This window comes from Electrona antarctica (assembly GCF_951216825.1).
Source record: "Electrona antarctica genome assembly, chromosome: 24".
Taxonomy (NCBI): domain Eukaryota; kingdom Metazoa; phylum Chordata; class Actinopteri; order Myctophiformes; family Myctophidae; genus Electrona; species Electrona antarctica.
Genome location: NC_136803.1, coordinates 5,307,122 through 5,328,214, shown reverse-complemented (window position 1 = coordinate 5,328,214; position 21,093 = coordinate 5,307,122). Strand labels below are relative to the sequence as shown.

Genomic DNA, 21,093 nt, shown 5'->3' with positions numbered 1-21,093 from the left:
CGTAGCGCGCCACTCGGTGGCGCGCTATGAGCTTGTAGATCTGCTATTTTTCAATAGCTAAATTATAACATAATGTTTAAAACACCAAGGGGGAACAAGGGGTTCCCGCCCAAAATGGGTTAACCACTGGAGAGGGGTGGGAATATATGAAGTGCTACAGAATTGGCATGTTGTTGCCTTAAAGGGATAGTTCAGAACTTAAGCTGTATGAAATACTTGCCATTAATATAGTGGTTTCAACTGTATTAATTGATTCCCCGAGTCCCGTGGTGGGAGTTCTGCTCTGGGTTTGGTCAATATTAAGTAGTTCCAGTCATTTTGTGGGGGGCACTGGGACAGTAAAAGTAAATTAATTCACAAAACTAACGTCATTTGTAACATACAGTACCATGTGATAGAGGGGTAAAAAAAATGAACGAACGTTGCACTAATATTGTAGAAATAGGTCAACAATACAAATTACGTTTGTTTTGTGGATTAATTTACTTTTAATGCGTGGCCCCAGAATCAACCTGGTTCACTTTACATGCAAACAAAACAAAAAAAAGCCCGGTCGGTGTGTAAGGTCTTTAATTCAGATCCATCTGCCGTATTTTGTCCGTCCCATCCAGAGGTGTCAATCAGTAACCACTCCATCCTGGCCCAGTTCTGCAAGGACCACAAGGTGGGTCTGGTTGTGGTTGGACCGGAGGTACCACTGGCAGAAGGTGAGTTTCCTTATGATCGCTAATGTATATTCTTTTCAGGAGCGTAGAAGAGCAGAGTACAGTACCCACGGCGGAGTTCTGAGATGGGTTGGATTAGGCTCAATATCCGTGGGGTGAAGGGAGCTGGTGTTGATTGAAATAGTCAGATATCGTCTTTCCCTTCCATTTAACATCGACTATACATCTGTTACATCTATTGTTGTCTACAAGATTCGCTACACCACTAAGATACCCATGTAGCTGTCAAGAAGAAGTAGAAGTAAAGTAAGTCGGGAGTGGCTTATTGTCTGTATCAGCCGGTAATACGTGGGAGTCTGTCATCGTTACAATGCTCTAGACCCCTGGGAGATGGATTGCTGAGGTAGACCACCACACCTTTGCATGACTTGCTGCACCCAATCCCGACAGCCTTTACTGCATGTCTTCCCCCCATCTCTCTCCCCATTTCCTGTCAGCCTACTGTCTGTCCCTCCATAAAAAATATAAAATAAAGGCGAAAGCCACAAAAAAAACCCATCAAAATATATATATATATATACTTCCTTTAATGTCAACAAAGTCCATGATCACAACACCAGAGGGAGTTCAACAAACCATGTTCAACCCAGTCTCAAACAAGGGGTTAAATTCATTTTGCTCCTATGCCACTAAGATGTGGAACGCCCTACCATGTGCATCCCTAGCCTCCTTCAAACTGCTCTGAGTCTTTACATACAGTGAGAAAACGAACAACGGGAAATAAAGCAGATAGAAATGTTGTATAATTCAACAAGACATTAATGCAAACATCGAAAATAAAATCACGAACCATCAACAAACGCTTGTTCAAATAGAAAAAATGTTGATCTATGAACCAATATTCTCCAGTGCTTTCTCCATGCGCGTCCACCCCTCTAGACCAGAACGCACGCTGTCTGGGCCAGGCTGTCTGGGGCCTGTGAGCTGTAGGACCTTCAACTGGACCCTGAAATGAATGAAAAGGAAACCAGTGCAAGGAGGCCAGCACTGGAGTGATGTGGCACTATCTGCTGGACGTAGTTATAATCTGGCCCCAGCCTTCTGAATTAGTTGGAGGCGGTCCATGTTTTTTTCTTGAGGCAAGTGAAAAGTGAGTTACAATAATCCAGGCGTGAAGAGACAAATGCATGGATAATCATTTCCTAGTTCAGTGTGTGATAGTGAGTGGCAAAGTGAGTTTAATGTTGTTTAATGTTTAATGCAATCAGATCAGACTTTTCTGTTTGGATGAATTGGCTGTCAAGGCCACAAAGTAGTTTTTTGGTAAATCGGCTAGTTTTGGCGAAGAGATGGTTAAGGTCCTGTGGCTTCCAGGTGTGCGTGTCTTTGCATACATTACACTTGACAATTGAGATGTCTCTCCTTCCTGCTGTACCTACCTCTACCTCTCCCTCTCTCAGGCATCGTAGATGACCTGACAGCTGCTGGGGTTCCATGTTTTGGCCCCTCTGCCAAGGCAGCCCAGTTGGAGGCTAGCAAGACCTTCTCCAAGGCATTCATGGATCGCCACAACATACCCACAGCTAGCTGGGGCTCCTTCACAGACCCCCAGGAGGCTTGCGACTACATACGCACGTCAGTCGAATGGCAATTATATTTCAAATTGAATTTTAATTGTACAACATTTCAATCAACTGTGCGATATTGATTTGAGCTGTTACATATTTGTTCATATTGTGACACATGGCCTGGATGAGAAAGATAGATTGCGGCCGTTGCTTTATTGCAGAATGTGTCGACCTAGTTGTCTCTGCTAGGCCCGACGGCAGAGATGATACTGGCAGAGACTAATGTTCTCGCCCCTGTCCGTCTCTGTGTCTGTGGCTAATCTCTCAAACCACTACACCGATAATAAGCATCATATTCTTTTGTGCAAGACAAAGTCAATCTCCAAATAACTTTTTACATTTCTCATTTTGTTTCACCTGTCCCGGTGAAACCATTGATTGGTCTTTGGAGTTCCACACTGATATCAATCAATATGACATCATCAGAGATGCTCTTACGGAGAAGGGAATACCTGTCTAGTTCTGTAGAATAGATGACTTCACTCCCTACTCCAAGACACAACATTTATTTTTCTTTTAGTGCTGAATAAAATGCTTTGAAAAAGTGGAGAAAATATGTCGGAATACTTCAGATGTTTAGAACGGAACGATCACAGATGCATACTGTATGTTTGACTGTCTGTTGTTCGCACTCTCAGTAATAGTCTTAGGAGTCTTATTTGATTTGGCTGCTCCTGCGGATCCTCTAATCATTATTAAACAAGACTCCTAAGACTTATTACTGAGTGCAGATTTTATATTCCTTTCTACGTATTTTCTGAATCTGCACCCAGCATACTCCTGAACTCTTACAGACTGTCCATGAGTCGAGCCAGCCTTTCCTTTGAAGTGAAGTTCTGTCTGTTGTTCTCAGGGCCAGCTTCCCAGCGCTAGTGGTGAAGTTCTGTCTGTTGTTCCCCAGGGCCAGCTTCCCAGCGCTAGTGGTGAAGTTCTGTCTGTTGTTCCCAGGGCCAGCTTCCCAGCCCTAGTAGTGAAGTTCTGTCTGTTGTTCCCAGGGCCAGCTTCCCAGCGCTAGTAGTGAAGTTCTGTCTGTTGTTCCCAGGGCCAGCTTCCCAGCGCTAGTGGTGAAGTTCTGTCTGTTGTTCCCAGGGCCAGCTTCCCAGCCCTAGTAGTGAAGTTCTGTCTGTTGTTCCCAGGGCCAGCTTCCCAGCCCTAGTAGTGAAGTTCTGTCTGTTGTTCCCAGGGCTAGTAGTGAAGTTCTGTCTGTTGTTCCCAGGGCCAGCTTCCCAGCGCTAGTAGTGAAGTTCTGTCTGTTGTTCCCAGGGCCAGCTTCCCAGCGCTAGTAGTGAAGTTCTGTCTGTTGTTCCCAGGGCTAGTAGTGAAGTTCTGTCTGTTGTTCCCAGGGCCAGCTTCCCAGCGCTAGTAGTGAAGTTCTGTCTGTTGTTCCCAGGGCCAGCTTCCCAGCGCTAGTAGTGAAGTTCTGTCTGTTGTTCCCAGGGCCAGCTTCCCAGCGCTAGTAGTGAAGTTCTGTCTGTTGTTCCCAGGGCTAGTAGTGAAGTTCTGTCTGTTGTTCCCAGGGCTAGTAGTGAAGTTCTGTCTGTTGTTCCCAGGGCCAGCTTCCCAGCGCTAGTAGTGAAGTTCTGTCTGTTGTTCCCAGGGCTAGTAGTGAAGTTCTGTCTGTTGTTCCCAGGGCTAGTAGTGAAGTTCTGTCTGTTGTTCCCAGGGCCAGCTTCCCAGCGCTAGTAGTGAAGTTCTGTCTGTTGTTCCCAGGGCTAGTAGTGAAGTTCTGTCTGTTGTTCCCAGGGCCAGCTTCCCAGCGCTAGTAGTGAAGTTCTGTCTGTTGTTCCCAGGGCCAGCTTCCCAGCGCTAGTAGTGAAGTTCTGTCTGTTGTTCCCAGGGCCAGCTTCCCAGCGCTAGTAGTGAAGTTCTGTCTGTTGTTCCCAGGGCTAGTAGTGAAGTTCTGTCTGTTGTTCCCAGGGCCAGCTTCCCAGCGCTAGTAGTGAAGTTCTGTCTGTTGTTCCCAGGGCCAGCTTCCCAGCGCTAGTAGTGAAGTTCTGTCTGTTGTTCCCAGGGCTAGTAGTGAAGTTCTGTCTGTTGTTCCCAGGGCTAGTAGTGAAGTTCTGTCTGTTGTTCCCAGGGCCAGCTTCCCAGCGCTAGTAGTGAAGTTCTGTCTGTTGTTCCCAGGGCTAGTAGTGAAGTTCTGTCTGTTGTTCTCAGGGCCAGCTTCCCAGCGCTAGTAGTGAAGTTCGGTCTGTTCTGTCTGTTGTTCTCAGGGCCAGCTTCCCAGCCCTAGTGGTGAAGGCCAGTGGTCTGGCAGCAGGGAAGGGAGTCATTGTGGCCAAAGACCAGGACGAGGCCTGTCAGGCTGTTCTGGACATCATGAAGGTACTGGAACTGTGTGTGTTGAGCCAGGCCCCTTTTCCACCGGGGTTGAACCGGTGCAGTTATTTTTTTTCCCCGCCTAATATTAAACCAGTTCAGAGTGTTTCCACTGAAAATGAATGCAAGTAGGTTCGGAACGGGAACCAAAAAATGGCAGCCGGTTCCTTGAAAGCCCCAAGGTTCCAAGAATCTAGAATGGAACCAGTTCTAGACAATTATGGAAATATAGTTTAGTTAGTTTCATTTTTTTTGTTTAGAGCACCAGTGCTACGGGAAGGGAAAGGTACATATGGAGCCCTGGCTGAATATAGCCTTCTATTTGACCATTATAGACACTATTTGAGTAGAACACAAATTTTTAAATGCTTGTAGAAAATGTTTTAAATTTAAACCACATGCTCTCTACATGTATGTACAGTAGAGGTAAATGCTATTCTTTAGCTTCAGAGTTTAAGGGCCTTTCTCGGCCCCACCTCTCTCCCTGTGTTTTAGGATCCAAGATGGCCGCAGCACCAGGAGGGGGTGGGGCAGAGGTGAGCGGGCGGGGTCGACATATGACCTTACTGGGCTGCATTCAAGACACTTGCCTTGTGTCTGACATCTGAGCACAGCTTTGATGGATGTGTTCTGCCCCTCTCCCCTCCATCAAACAAAATGTTTGGTCAAACCATATGGGGTTCCATTGGAAATGCATTGGAGTGGCCATTAAACACAGACACAAGACAAACGCCAGACAGGTGTCTTGAATTTGTGAACGCAGCCTAGTAAGGTCACCCCCTCCTGGTGCTGCGGCCATCTTGGATCCTAAAACACAGGGAGAGAGGTGGGGCCGAGAAAGGTCCTTAGACAAAAGAAAAATGCAAATGGCACAAGGTACACTCAGGCATTTTCGTCCAAAAGGATTTCCGAAGAAAGACCTTGCAGTCTTGTTTCCATTCGGGTCCCATGCACTCACACACATATAGTCATGAACAAGAAGCTGACATGCTTTATAGTGGAAACTTGTGTTTAGGATACTTCATTTGTATTATATACCCATGAACAGTTAACCCATTTTGACCTGACGTCAAAATAAAGTCTTCTAAATGCTGACAGTTTTATGAAATACCTGTTTCTTTATCAGTGGTGCTCAATATTTCCTGTCAAGGACACGGAAAATTATATGTATTTGGCTGCCGACCCCCATCTGAAAATATGATGTTCAAAAAAGCAAATATTTTAGTTAAAAATGTTCGCTCTGAAAGAATATATATTCAAAGATTTGTGCCGCATTTTCAAGATTTTTCAAAAATAGCAGACCTACAAGCTCGTAGCGCGGCACTCGGTGCCGCGCTATGAGCTTGTAGATCTGCTATTTTTCAATAGCTAAATTATAACAATGTTTAAAACAACAAAAGGGGTTCCCGCCCAAAATGGGTTAAATTAGACGTTCAAGAAATGACTTTTGGGAGATTATGTGTCTTTATCGCATTGTATTTTGTCACAGGACAAAGCCTTTGGTTCGGCCGGGGAGACTATAGTGGTCGAGGAACTTCTGGAAGGAGAGGAAGTATCTGTGAGTAAAGCCTTTTCCAAAGTTTGTTGTCTTATTACACCATAATTATGTTGGCACTGGACTTAAAATGGGGGCTACATTTACATCCGTCTCTAAAATAAAGCTGGCTATTGCCAAAAAATCTAGACCCCTGGATCACAAAGCTGTTAATGTTACATTGTCTTAATTTATTTTTTTACTTTTACTTTTATTTGTTCCCCCTTTTTTAATTTTTTCATTATGTTTTGTTTGAATATGTATTTCTTTTAATTAAAAATGACGCAGGACAAAGTAAACAAGTGAAAAAAAACTATAAAAAGCTGTTAATTCCATTGTCTTGCCTGTACTGTAGTGTTTGTGCTTCAGCGACGGTGACAGTGTCTCTGCGATGCCCCCGGCCCAGGATCACAAACGGCTGCAGGACGGTGACCTGGGGCCAAACACGGGAGGCATGGGGGCCTACTGCCCTACACCTCAGGTACATATGCACCTTTAAAACACAGGAGGCATGGGGGCCTACTGCCCTACACCTCAGGTACATATGCACCTTTAAAACACGGGAGGCATGGGGGCCTACTGCCCTACACCTCAGGTACATATGCACCTCTAAAACACGGGAGGCATGGGGGCCTACTGCCCTACACCTCAGGTACATATGCACCTTTAAAACACAGGAGGCATGGGGGCCTACTGCCCTACACCTCAGGTACATATGCACCTTTAAAACACGGGAGGCATGGGGGCCTACTGCCCTACACCTCAGGTACATATGCACCTCTAAAACACGGGAGGCATGGGGGCCTACTGCCCTACACCTCAGGTACATATGCACCTTTAAAACACAGGAGGCATGGGGGCCTACTGCCCTACACCTCAGGTACATATGCACCTTTAAAACACGGGAGGCATGGGGGCCTACTGCCCTACACCTCAGGTACATATGAACCTTTAAAACACGGGAGGCGTGGGGGTCTACTGCCCTACACCTCAGGTACATATGCACCTTTAAACACGGGAGGCATGGGGGCCTACTGCCCTACACCTCAGGTACATATGCACCTTTAAAACACGGGAGGCATGGGGGCCTACTGCCCTACACCTCAGGTACATATGAACCTTTAAAACACGGGAGGCATGGGGGCCTACTGCCCTACACCTCAGGTACATATGCACCTTTAAATCACGGGAGGCATGGGGGCCTACTGCCCTACACCTCAGGTACATATGCACCTTTAAATCACGGGAGGCATGGGGGCCTACTGCCCTACACCTCAGGTACATATGCACCTTTAAATCACAGGAGGCATGGGGGCCTACTGCCCTACACCTCAGGTACATATGCACCTTTAAATCACGGGAGGCGTGGGGGCCTACTGCCCTACACCTCAGGTACATATGCACCTTTAAATCACGGGAGGCATGGGGGCCTACTGCCCTACACCTCAGGTACATATGCACCTTTAAATCACAGGAGGCGTGGGGGCCTACTGCCCTACACCTCAGGTACATATGCACCTTTAAATCACAGGAGGCATGGGGGCCTACTGCCCTACACCTCAGGTACATATGCACCTTTAAATCACGGGAGGCGTGGGGGCCTACTGCCCTACACCTCAGGTACATATGCACCTTTAAATCACGGGAGGCATGGGGGCCTACTGCCCTACACCTCAGGTACATATGCACCTTTAAATCACGGGAGGCATGGGGGCCTACTGCCCTACACCTCAGGTACATATGCACCTTTAAATCACAGGAGGCATGGGGTCCTACTGCCCTACACCTCAGGTACATATGCACCTTTAGAACACGGGAGGCATGGGGGCCTACTGCCCTACACCTCAGGTACATATGCACCTTTAAATCACAGGAGGCATGGGGGCCTACTGCCCTACACCTCAGGTACGGTACATATGCACCTTTAAAACACAGGAGGCATGGGGGCCTACTGCCCTACACCTCAGGTACATATGCACCTTTAAATCACAGGAGGCATGGGGGCCTACTGCCCTACACCTCAGGTACATATGAACCTTTAAATCACGGGAGGCATGGGGGCCTACTGCCCTACACCTCAGGTACATATGCACCTTTAGAACACAGGAGGCATGGGGGCCTACTGCCCTACACCTCAGGTACATATGCACCTTTAAATCACAGGAGGCATGGGGGCCTACTGCCCTACACCTCAGGTACATATGAACCTTTAGATCACGGGAGGCGTGGGGGCCTACTGCCCTACACCTCAGGTACATATGCACCTTTAGATCACGGGAGGCATGGGGGCCTACTGCCCTACACCTCAGGTACATATGCACCTTTAAAACACGGGAGGCATGGGGGCCTACTGCCCTACACCTCAGGTACATATGCACCTTTAAATCACGGGAGGCGTGGGGGCCTACTGCCCTACACCTCAGGTACATATGCACCTTTAGATCACGGGAGGCATGGGGGCCTACTGCCCTACACCTCAGGTACATATGCACCTTTAAAACACGGGAGGCATGGGGGCCTACTGCCCTACACCTCAGGTACATATGCACCTTTAAATCACGGGAGGCATGGGGGCCTACTGCCCTACACCTCAGGTACATATGCACCTTTAAAACACGGGAGGCATGGGGGCCTACTGCCCTACACCTCAGGTACATATGCACCTTTAAAACACGGGAGGCATGGGGGCCTACTGCCCTACACCTCGGGTACATATGCACCTTTAAATCACGGGAGGCGTGGGGGCCTACTGCCCTACACCTCAGGTACGGTACATATGCACCTTTAAAACACGGGAGGCGTGGGGGCCTACTGCCCTACACCTCAGGTACATATGAACCTTTAGATCACGGGAGGCGTGGGGGCCTACTGCCCTACACCTCAGGTACATATGAACCTTTAGATCACGGGAGGCATGGGGGCCTACTGCCCTACACCTCAGGTACATATGCACCTTTAAATCACGGGAGGCGTGGGGGCCTACTGCCCTACACCTCAGGTACATATGCACCTTTAAATCACAGGAGGCATGGGGGCCTACTGCCCTACACCTCAGGTACATATGCACCTTTAAAACACGGGAGGCATGGGGGCCTACTGCCCTACACCTCAGGTACATATGCACCTTTAAATCACGGGAGGCGTGGGGGCCTACTGCCCTACACCTCAGGTACATATGCACCTTTAAATCACGGGAGGCGTGGGGGCCTACTGCCCTACACCTCAGGTACATATGAACCTTTAGAACACGGGAGGCGTGGGGGCCTACTGCCCTACACCTCAGGTACATATGCACCTTTAGAACACAGGAGGCATGGGGGCCTACTGCCCTACACCTCAGGTACATATGCACCTTTAGATCACGGGAGGCGTGGGGGCCTACTGCCCTACACCTCAGGTACATATGCACCTTTAGATCACGGGAGGCGTGGGGGCCTACTGCCCTACACCTCAGGTACATATGCACCTTTAAAACACGGGAGGCGTGGGGGCCTACTGCCCTACACCTCAGGTACATATGAACCTTTAGAACACGGGAGGCATGGGGGCCTACTGCCCTACACCTCAGGTACATATGAACCTTTAGAACACGGGAGGCATGGGGGCCTACTGCCCTACACCTCAGGTACATATGAACCTTTAGAACACGGGAGGCATGGGGGCCTACTGCCCTACACCTCAGGTACATATGCACCTTTAAAACACGGGAGGCATGGGGGCCTACTGCCCTACACCTCAGGTACATATGCACCTTTAAAACACGGGAGGCATGGGGGCCTACTGCCCTACACCTCAGGTACATATGCACCTTTAAAACACAGGAGGCATGGGGGCCTACTGCCCTACACCTCAGGTACATATGCACCTTTAGAACACAGGAGGCATGGGGGCCTACTGCCCTACACCTCAGGTACATATGCACCTTTAGAACACGGGAGGCATGGGGGCCTACTGCCCTACACCTCAGGTACATATGCACCTTTAAAACACAGGAGGCATGGGGGCCTACTGCCCTACACCTCAGGTACATATGCACCTTTAAAACACAGGAGGCATGGGGGCCTACTGCCCTACACCTCAGGTACATATGCACCTTTAAAACACGGGAGGCATGGGGGCCTACTGCCCTACACCTCAGGTACATATGCACCTTTAAAACACAGGAGGCATGGGGGCCTACTGCCCTACACCTCAGGTACATATGCACCTTTAAATCACGGGAGGCATGGGGGCCTACTGCCCTACACCTCAGGTACATATGCACCTTTAAAACACGGGAGGCATGGGGGCCTACTGCCCTACACCTCGGGTACATATGCACCTTTAAATCACGGGAGGCGTGGGGGCCTACTGCCCTACACCTCAGGTACATATGCACCTTTAGAACACGGGAGGCATGGGGGCCTACTGCCCTACACCTCAGGTACATATGCACCTTTAAAACACGGGAGGCATGGGGGCCTACTGCCCTACACCTCAGGTACATATGCACCTTTAAAACACAGGAGGCATGGGGGCCTACTGCCCTACACCTCAGGTACATATGCACCTTTAAATCACGGGAGGCATGGGGGCCTACTGCCCTACACCTCAGGTACATATGCACCTTTAAAACACGGGAGGCATGGGGGCCTACTGCCCTACACCTCGGGTACATATGCACCTTTAAATCACGGGAGGCGTGGGGGCCTACTGCCCTACACCTCAGGTACGGTACATATGCACCTTTAAAACACGGGAGGCGTGGGGGCCTACTGCCCTACACCTCAGGTACATATGAACCTTTAGATCACGGGAGGCGTGGGGGCCTACTGCCCTACACCTCAGGTACATATGCACCTTTAAATCACAGGAGGCATGGGGGCCTACTGCCCTACACCTCAGGTACATATGCACCTTTAGAACACAGGAGGCATGGGGGCCTACTGCCCTACACCTCAGGTACATATGAACCTTTAGAACACGGGAGGCATGGGGGCCTACTGCCCTACACCTCAGGTACATATGCACCTTTAAAACACGGGAGGCATGGGGGCCTACTGCCCGACACCTCAGGTACATATGCACCTTTAAAACACGGGAGGCATGGGGGCCTACTGCCCGACACCTCAGGTACATATGCACCTTTAAAACACGGGAGGCATGGGGGCCTACTGCCCTACACCTCAGGTACATATGCACCTTTAAAACACGGGAGGCATGGGGGCCTACTGCCCGACACCTCAGGTACATATGCACCTTTAAAACACGGGAGGCATGGGGGCCTACTGCCCTACACCTCAGGTACATATGCACCTTTAAAACACGGGAGGCATGGGGGCCTACTGCCCTACACCTCAGGTACATATGCACCTTTAAAACACGGGAGGCATGGGGGCCTACTGCCCTACACCTCAGGTACATATGCACCTTTAGAACACGGGAGGCGTGGGGGCCTACTGCCCTACACCTCAGGTACATATGCACCTTTAAAACACAGGAGGCATGGGGGCCTACTGCCCTACACCTCAGGTACATATGCACCTTTAGAACACGGGAGGCGTGGGGGCCTACTGCCCTACACCTCAGGTACATATGCACCTTTAGATCACGGGAGGCATGGGGGCCTACTGCCCTACACCTCAGGTACATATGCACCTTTAAAACACGGGAGGCGTGGGGGCCTACTGCCCTACACCTCAGGTACATATGCACCTTTAGATCACGGGAGGCGTGGGGGCCTACTGCCCTACACCTCAGGTACATATGAACCTTTAAATCACGGGAGGCGTGGGGGCCTACTGCCCTACACCTCAGGTACATATGCACCTTTAAATCACGGGAGGCATGGGGGCCTACTGCCCTAAACCTCAGGTACATATGAACCTTTAAATCACGGGAGGCGTGGGGGCCTACTGCCCTACACCTCAGGTACATATGAACCTTTAAAACACGGGAGGCGTGGGGGCCTACTGCCCTACACCTCAGGTACATATGCACCTTTAAATCACGGGAGGCGTGGGGGCCTACTGCCCTACACCTCAGGTACATATGAACCTTTAAAACACGGGAGGCATGGGGGCCTACTGCCCTACACCTCAGGTACATATGAACCTTTAGAACACGGGAGGCGTGGGGGCCTACTGCCCTACACCTCAGGTACATATGCACCTTTAGAACACGGGAGGCGTGGGGGCCTACTGCCCTACACCTCAGGTACATATGCACCTTTAAAACACAGGAGGCATGGGGGCCTACTGCCCTACACCTCAGGTACATATGCACCTTTAAATCACGGGAGGCATGGGGGCCTACTGCCCTACACCTCAGGTACATATGCACCTTTAAACACAGGAGGCATGGGGGCCTACTGCCCTACACCTCAGGTACATATGCACCTTTAAAACACAGGAGGCATGGGGGCCTACTGCCCTACACCTCAGGTACATATGAACCTTTAAATCACGGGAGGCGTGGGGGCCTACTGCCCTACACCTCAGGTACATATGCACCTTTAAATCACGGGAGGCATGGGGGCCTACTGCCCTACACCTCAGGTACATATGCACCTTTAAATCACGGGAGGCATGGGGGCCTACTGCCCTACACCTCAGGTACATATGCACCTTTAAATCACAGGAGGCATGGGGGCCTACTGCCCTACACCTCAGGTACATATGCACCTTTACAACACAGGAGGCATGGGGGCCTACTGCCCTACACCTCAGGTACATATGCACCTTTACAACACGGGAGGCATGGGGGCCTACTGCCCCACACCTCAGGTACATATGCACCTTTAAAACACGGGAGGCATGGGGGCCTACTGCCCTACACCTCAGGTACATATGCACCTTTACAACACGGGAGGCATGGGGGCCTACTGCCCTACACCTCAGGTACATATGCACCTTTACAACACGGGAGGCATGGGGGCCTACTGCCCTACACCTCAGGTACATATGCACCTTTAAAACACGGGAGGCATGGGGGCCTACTGCCCGACACCTCAGGTACATATGCACCTTTAAAACACGGGAGGCGTGGGGGCCTACTGCCCTACACCTCAGGTACATATGAACCTTTAGAACACGGGAGGCATGGGGGCCTACTGCCCTACACCTCAGGTACATATGCACCTTTTAAACACGGGAGGCATGGGGGCCTACTGCCCTACACCTCAGGTACATATGCACCTTTAAATCACAGGAGGCATGGGGGCCTACTGCCCTACACCTCAGGTACATATGCACCTTTAGATCACGGGAGGCATGGGGGCCTACTGCCCTACACCTCAGGTACATATGAACCTTTAGAACACAGGAGGCATGGGGGCCTACTGCCCTACACCTCAGGTACATATGCACCTTTAGATCACGGGAGGCATGGGGGCCTACTGCCCTACACCTCAGGTACATATGCACCTTTAGAACACAGGAGGCATGGGGGCCTACTGCCCTACACCTCAGGTACATATGCACCTTTAAATCACAGGAGGCATGGGGGCCTACTGCCCTACACCTCAGGTACATATGCACCTTTAGATCACGGGAGGCATGGGGGCCTACTGCCCTACACCTCAGGTACATATGAACCTTTAGAACACAGGAGGCATGGGGGCCTACTGCCCTACACCTCAGGTACATATGCACCTTTAGATCACGGGAGGCATGGGGGCCTACTGCCCTACACCTCAGGTACATATGCACCTTTAAACACAGGAGGCATGGGGGCCTACTGCCCTACACCTCAGGTACATATGCACCTTTAAAACACGGGAGGCATGGGGGCCTACTGCCCTACACCTCAGGTACATATGCACCTTTAAAACACGGGAGGCGTGGGGGCCTACTGCCCGACACCTCAGGTACATATGCACCTTTAGATCACGGGAGGCATGGGGGCCTACTGCCCTACACCTCAGGTACATATGCACCTTTAGAACACGGGAGGCATGGGGGCCTACTGCCCTACACCTCAGGTACATATGCACCTTTAGATCACGGGAGGCATGGGGGCCTACTGCCCTACACCTCAGGTACATATGCACCTTTAGATCACGGGAGGCATGGGGGCCTACTGCCCTACACCTCAGGTACATATGCACCTTTAGATCACGGGAGGCATGGGGGCCTACTGCCCTACACCTCAGGTACATATGCACCTTTAGATCACGGGAGGCGTGGGGGCCTACTGCCCTACACCTCAGGTACATATGCACCTTTAAAACACGGGAGGCATGGGGGCCTACTGCCCTACACCTCAGGTACATAATTGCACCTTTAGATTCAAACACGTATTTCGGTAGGCAAAGTCGTCTGTGAATCTAAATGCCAGTTCTTGTCTTCGTGTGGGCCAATGTGATCTCTCTGCCATCATCTCCGTCCAGGTCAGCGAGGAGCTGCTACAGCAGATCACCGAGACGGTTCTTCAGAGGACCGTGGACGGGATGAAGGCGGAGGGAGTCCCTTATGTGGGTAAGAAGATCTCACGCACACACACGCACACGCACACACACACACACACACACACACACACACACACACACACACACAGCCGTTTCTGTATTTATGACTGAGCTCGGATGTGTGACCTTTTCTCTGCTTGTCCTGTGTATAGTGTTGACACTGAGGAGTAGGGGCTAGGGCTGCAACTATCAATTATCTTCTTGGCAATTTTATCCATTACCTTTTCAATTGATCAAATAATCCAGAAGCCTATTATTCATTATTATTATTTCACATACCAACGAATGAATTAACTATAAAAAAAAATGGAATTAAAAAAATTCCAAAAGGGTAGCACATCCAAAAATGTAATAAATGGCGGACAAAGTACTCTCATTTCCATCTCTTTATTGGCACACACCAAAAAGGAACGGAAAAGCAACTACTAATGCCCCATTTAATACAACTGCCGATCTACAAGCTCTCAACACGTTGCGTTGTGATGAATTTTTTTTGCTACTTTGCGACTATAATAACATAACATAACAAGTAGGCATTGATTATTATTTGCTTAATTTATTTATCTATATATTATATATATTATTTTTATAAACCCTTCTTGCACGGTGATGGGACAGCCAATGCCGGGGGTGGCTCAGGTAGAGCAGCCCAGATGGGACAGCGAGGTTGCCAGTTCGATCCCGGGCTCCCCCAGAGTTACTGTCGAAGTGTCCTTGAGCAAGACACTGAACCCCTAATTGCTCCCGATGTGCAGGTCGGTGCCTTGCATGGTTTCGGTGTCTGAATGTGTGCATTTCATCCACCCATTCACACACACAATCTATGTAAAGCGCTTTGGGTAAAAGCTTTATAAATGCACCATTTACATGGAACCCTTGGTAGATGAATGGAATGCAGCCTGGTTGCCTCGTCGGTCTCTGATCTGCTGTGTCTCTGACTCCCATACAGGTGTGCTGTATGCAGGCCTGATGTTAACCAAGCAGGGACCAAAGGTCCTCGAGTTCAACTGTCGCTTCGGAGACCCCGAGTGTCAGGTGTGTGTGTGTGTGTGTGTGTGTGTGTGTGTGTGTGTGTGTGTGTGTGTGCGCCCACCCACCGGCCCGCTCTTAACTTTGTTAATCAGTGATGGGTTGGTTAAGTTAGTACAATGATTCTCAAATGTTTTAATTTCAAGAACGATGCCCAAATGACGTGTTATTACACCTTATTTGACCATGTCAAATTTGCTTCCTTACTATCTATCAATCATTTAGATTTGGACTCCCCTGCAATCCCCTCAAGGACCCCTGTGGGTCGGTCCCCTCAAGGACCCCTGTGGGTCGGTCCCCTCAAGGACCCCTGTGGGTCGGTCCCCTCAAGGACCCCTGTGGGTCGGTCCCCTCAAGGACCCCTGTGGGTCGGTCCCTTCAAGGACCCCTGTGGGTCGGTCCCCTCAAGGACCCCTGTGGGTCGGTCCCCTCAAGGACCCCTGTGGGTCGGTCCCCCCTCAAGGACCCCTGTGGGTCGGTCCCCCCTCAAGGACCCCTGTGGGTCGGTCCCCTCAAGGACCCCTGTGGGTCGGTCCCCTCAAGGACCCCTGTGGGTCGGTCCCGGTCCCCTCAAGGACCCCTGTGGGTCGGTCCCCTCAAGGACCCCTGTGGGTCGGTCCCCTCAAGGACCCCTGTGGGTCGGTCCCCTCAAGGACCCCTGTGGGTCGGTCCCCGCCGGGCCCCACGTTGAGAACTAGTGGTACAGAGTACAGTGGTTCCCAACCTTTTCAGGTCGAGACCCAAAAGAGAGATTAGATGTTTGCTCCGGGACCCAAACTAGTGAAAATAGCAGATCTACAAGCTCACAACAAGTCTCTGTGTTGTGAGTAGGGATGCACCGAAAGGGAAATTCTTGGCCGAAACCAAATACTGAATATAGGAAACAGTTGGCCGAATACCGAATATCCGAATATGATTAATATTATATATGTTTTATCCTACCATTGCTGTCATGGCCGTACCTTAAAGCTACCTGATTTATGGCAAAATAAATGGTTATGGCAAAACTTAACTTAAATAATAATCACTATTATGGGGCCATAAAACATTTATTCAGCTCTTTTGAATGCATTAATTGCATACACTATTCGGTGATTTATTTTCTGCCTATTCGGGCGAAACCGAATAGGCCGAAAATGCATTTTTAGCCATTTTCTGCCGAATATGTTCTGCGGCCGAATATTCGGTGCATCATAATTGTGAGCTTAATTATTATCATTTGTATTGAATGTCTTACATTTGTGAGTTTTGGGAGTTTCCCCGGTTGGACGTAACGCATGGAAGGAACACGTTATTCCAACCCAGTTCATTTCCCCTCCATCAGGCTATATACTGTATAGAATATATATTTTAATATAGGAACAGAAAATGGGATTTTTGTACTAGAGTCGTGACCCATAAAAAGCAGTGGTCAGTGTGCATGCTGACTTGACGTGTTGCATATGTGCTGTTGCTCTGGCCCACAGGTCATCCTACCTCTGTTGAAGAGTGACCTGCATGAAGTGCTGCTGGACACGCTCAACGGCAGGCTGGCCTCCAGCGCCCCCGTGTGGCACCGGAACAGCTCTGCGGTCACCGTGGTGATGGCCAGCCAGGGCTACCCTGGAGCGTATGTGAAAGGAGTGGAGATCACGGGTGGGTTCTGCCAAGACACTGACTGACGTTATACCCGTGTGTGTCGCTTAGCGTTTAACCATGATTTTAAACTTTAGCCGTGGAAAAATGGCAGATGTACCAGCTCGTAGCATGGCACCGAGTGCTGCGCTATGACCTTGTAGACGTGGCACAAATCTTTGAATATATATTCTTTCACAGCGAACGTTTTTAACTCAAATCTTTGCTTCTGGGCGGTCCCTGGAATACAATATTTTGAGATGGAGGTCGGCGGCCAAATACATTGGCCGCCGATTTAAGAAGACATTTGTAGAATCTGGTCTCAGGTCTCAATGGGCTAAACTCGGCAGCGGTTCCCAAACCTTTTTGGCCATGAACCCCCTGTTACCTCCCGACCTAGCTGACCCCCACATGGAAATATAAATTATATATATATATATATATATATATATATATATATATATATATAGAGACATATATTTCCTATTTATCCACACATATGCACATATAGTCATATATATATATTCTTTTTTTATAATTTTTATCCCACGATTTTGTAACCCATTTTTCACCCCTGTGTCAATTATCTAATGTGATCCTGGGCTCTACACACCCTCCGCCAACCTAGTCCCCATATATGGGGGACATGGGGAGAGCAACGGACTTGAACTCATGCTTCCTTCATGCCTGAGTGTCCAAGTTGCTCCTTTACACCTGACAGGGGGGAGTTTCCCTGGTTGGACGTAGCGCGTGGAAGGAACACGTTATTCCAACCAGTTCCTTTCCCCTCCATCAGGCGCCCCGGCTGGCCAGGGGGAGGCAGTTTAGAGACCAGGATTACTGCATGTTTTTGTGAGGGTACCTACATAGTCAGGTTCATATATAGTCATATATGAACCTGAATATGGATTATATATGCAGCATAGGCTATATTCTGCATATACTTGCCATATATTGGCATAATATGTTAATATATTTAAAATAAAACCATAGCACCACCATTAGCCTTTTCATGTCGCCTAGAAGGTGCTCGCGCACCACAAGGGGTGCACGCACCACAGTTTGCGAACCACTGGGCTAAAGTGTTGTCCACTGTCTTTCTGTCCCTCAGGTCTGTCCCAGGTGCAGGAGACAGGCTCCCAGGTGTTCACTGTCTTTCTGTCCCTCAGGTCTGTCCCAGGTGCAGGAGACGGGCTCCCATGTGTTCCACGCCGGCACGGCCCTGAAGGGCGGCGCCGTGGTGACCAGCGGAGGGCGGGTCCTCGCGGTCACGGCGGTGAGGCCGTCGCTGGAGGAGGCCCTCCGGGCGGCCAATGAGGGCGTGAAGTCCGTGGGCTTCCCGGGAGCCGTGTTCCGTCGTGACATCGGCCACCGCGCCATCGCCCACCTATGTCGCCGCAGGTGTGTGTACGAGTTAGTGTAGGGCACGCCGGACCGACAACACACCCATATTATTTTTGAGCGGTGCACACCGCTCCAATTTAGGGCTGTGTGTTCCTGTGTTTGTCTTTATGTCTGTAATCTCTGTCTGTTTAGAGTACGACCTATTGACCCCTGCAGATGAGTGGGGTCGCATGCGGGTCACACACTATGTTGAGCAGCCGGGCCATTTACACTGAGCAGTCAGCTAATTGACACACCCAGACCCATTGACCACTGCAGCACACACACACACACACACACCCTGCACAGCTCAGTTCACACAAGTGTGATTTTGTTTTAGTTTGTTTTTGTTTTTTCAGCATTCCATAGCATTTCAAAAATGTTGTCCTCCGATATAGATCATCCAGTTTAGAACATGTGGCATCAGTCTAAAAAAAGAAATATCAAGGCATCGAGATTAGTGTTTGACATTATTAGAAAGAATTATGTTATGTTGAACTTTTTAATAAACGAACATTGCAAATACCGAACTTTCTAATAAACGAACATTGTAAATACCGAAACTGCTTATGTTTGTGTGTTAATGAACTATGGCCCCTTTTCCACCAAAATAACTTTGGTTCTAGAACTGGTTCTGTTTATTTTATTTTTAGATTAGATGGTTATATCACACCTGCATCTTCCAACCTGAATACTGCAAGAAGAAGAATTTGTTTGGTTCCAGTTCCGAACCAACTTTTAGGCATCTGAACCAATTAATTTGGTTCAAAATTTGGTGGGGAAAAATGAACGGAACCGGTTCAACCCGGGTGGAAAAGGGGCCTATATGAAGGCACATTCTGCCAGATCTGACTTTAAGATTGGAAAAAAAGAGAGAATTTAAATTATTCTGTATTTATTTATGCATTTATATTTTGTATTTGATGACAGAGCATCAAGGAACATTCATATGACATACGTCATTCATATGACATGACACATTCAGACATTTCAAATATTCAAGTTTGCAGTGGTATATTTTTGTATATATTATTTTATATTATATTGCTACTACTTTGGTGTTCAGTCTAATGATGTCCGTATGTTGTGAGGGAAGCCAGTCTGCAGCTAATGAACAGTACTAGAATACCCAATAGAGGTCTGATCTATATGGACGGAAGGGTCACAAGTGCTTGTATCCCAAGAGACCCATTAAGACCTGGAACGCATCTGTGTCACTTTAGCGTTTTAACCACATTAACCACTATTTTATACTTTAGCTATAGAAAAATGGCAGATATACAAGCTCATGTAGATCTGCAAGTTTTTTTTAATCTTGAAAATGTGCAAATCTTTGAATATACTTTCACGGCGACTGTTTTTAACTCAAGTCTTTGCTTCTGGTGGTCTCTGGAACAAAATCTTTTGAGATGGTCTGTGCCCAAATACATATCATTCTGGGGGTCCTTGATATGAAAACATATGTTTTTTTGTAGAATCTGGTCTTAATGGCTTAACAGGCTTGACCTGAACTATAAGGACAGTGAAGTGTATCTCGTTAACATGTCTGACTACAGTATAAGGACAGTTAAGTGATCTGTACGTGTCTATGTCTGTCTCTCCAACAGAGGCCTGACCTATAAGGCCAGTGGAGTGGACATTGCGGCGGGGAACAGGCTCGTGGACATGATAAAACCTCTGGCCAAGGCAACCTCCCGTGCTGGTCTGTGATTTAACCGTTTTTCACATTGAATGCAAACACAATGCATGCAATAGTCAGGGGATATTAATAAAACCTGGGAATACATTTCTTACCAAGAATTTTCTTCACCAATGTGTTTGTAAAGGAGTCTAATAACATATCCCACATTGGTTTATATTCAACCACCCTAGGGGAATTTTTGACAGCTGCTGAAAGTTGGGGTACCATGTGTGCGTGCATGTATGTGTGTGTGTGTGTGTGTGTGTGTGTGTGTCACCTCTATTGAATAAATACATTTTCTAGTAAATGTTGCATGTCTGATGTAAATTGCAGGTTGTAATGTAGACCTGGGTGGTTTTGCTGGGCTGTTTGACCTGAAGGCTGCAGGCTTCGTGGACCCCATTCTGGTGTCAGGGACAGACGGAGTGGGCACCAAACTCAAGGTTTGGACTGACGCCTTTTAATTTTTAGACCTTTTAGCAGTCACTCTGGGAAAGTGGTTAACCCATTTTGCTTTAGCTATTGAAAAATAGCAGATCTACAAGCTCGTAGCGCGCCACCGAGTGGCGCGCTACGAGCTTGTAGGTCTGCTATTTTTGAAAAATCTAAGAACCACTGACATAGAAACATAGCTTTTTCAGAAAACTGTCAGGATTTAGAAGACATTTATAGAATCGTTCCCAGGTCAAAATGGGTTAATGTGTGTACTACATACTAGGCTTTAATGCCTGACAGTGTGTCCCAGTTCTAATTCCTGAGCCTGGCGGTGTATTTGCTGCATGTCACTCCACGAC

The 21,093-nt window shown here is 48.8% G+C and overlaps 1 protein-coding gene across 1 annotated transcript in view; it reads left to right on the top strand.

Annotated features, from left to right (window-relative positions):
• Nucleotides 1-21,093, top strand: part of gart (phosphoribosylglycinamide formyltransferase) — a 38,826-nt gene that overhangs the window by 6,650 nt on the left and 11,083 nt on the right. The window contains exons 3-13 of the mRNA XM_079495442.1: nucleotides 612-707; nucleotides 2,126-2,300; nucleotides 4,507-4,618; nucleotides 6,102-6,170; nucleotides 6,502-6,627; nucleotides 14,515-14,602; nucleotides 15,542-15,627; nucleotides 17,088-17,256; nucleotides 18,405-18,636; nucleotides 20,226-20,320; nucleotides 20,633-20,742. Of these exons, the coding sequence (XP_079351568.1) occupies nucleotides 612-707; nucleotides 2,126-2,300; nucleotides 4,507-4,618; nucleotides 6,102-6,170; nucleotides 6,502-6,627; nucleotides 14,515-14,602; nucleotides 15,542-15,627; nucleotides 17,088-17,256; nucleotides 18,405-18,636; nucleotides 20,226-20,320; nucleotides 20,633-20,742 (1,358 nt within the window). The remainder of the gene's footprint in view (nucleotides 1-611; nucleotides 708-2,125; nucleotides 2,301-4,506; nucleotides 4,619-6,101; nucleotides 6,171-6,501; nucleotides 6,628-14,514; nucleotides 14,603-15,541; nucleotides 15,628-17,087; nucleotides 17,257-18,404; nucleotides 18,637-20,225; nucleotides 20,321-20,632; nucleotides 20,743-21,093) is intronic.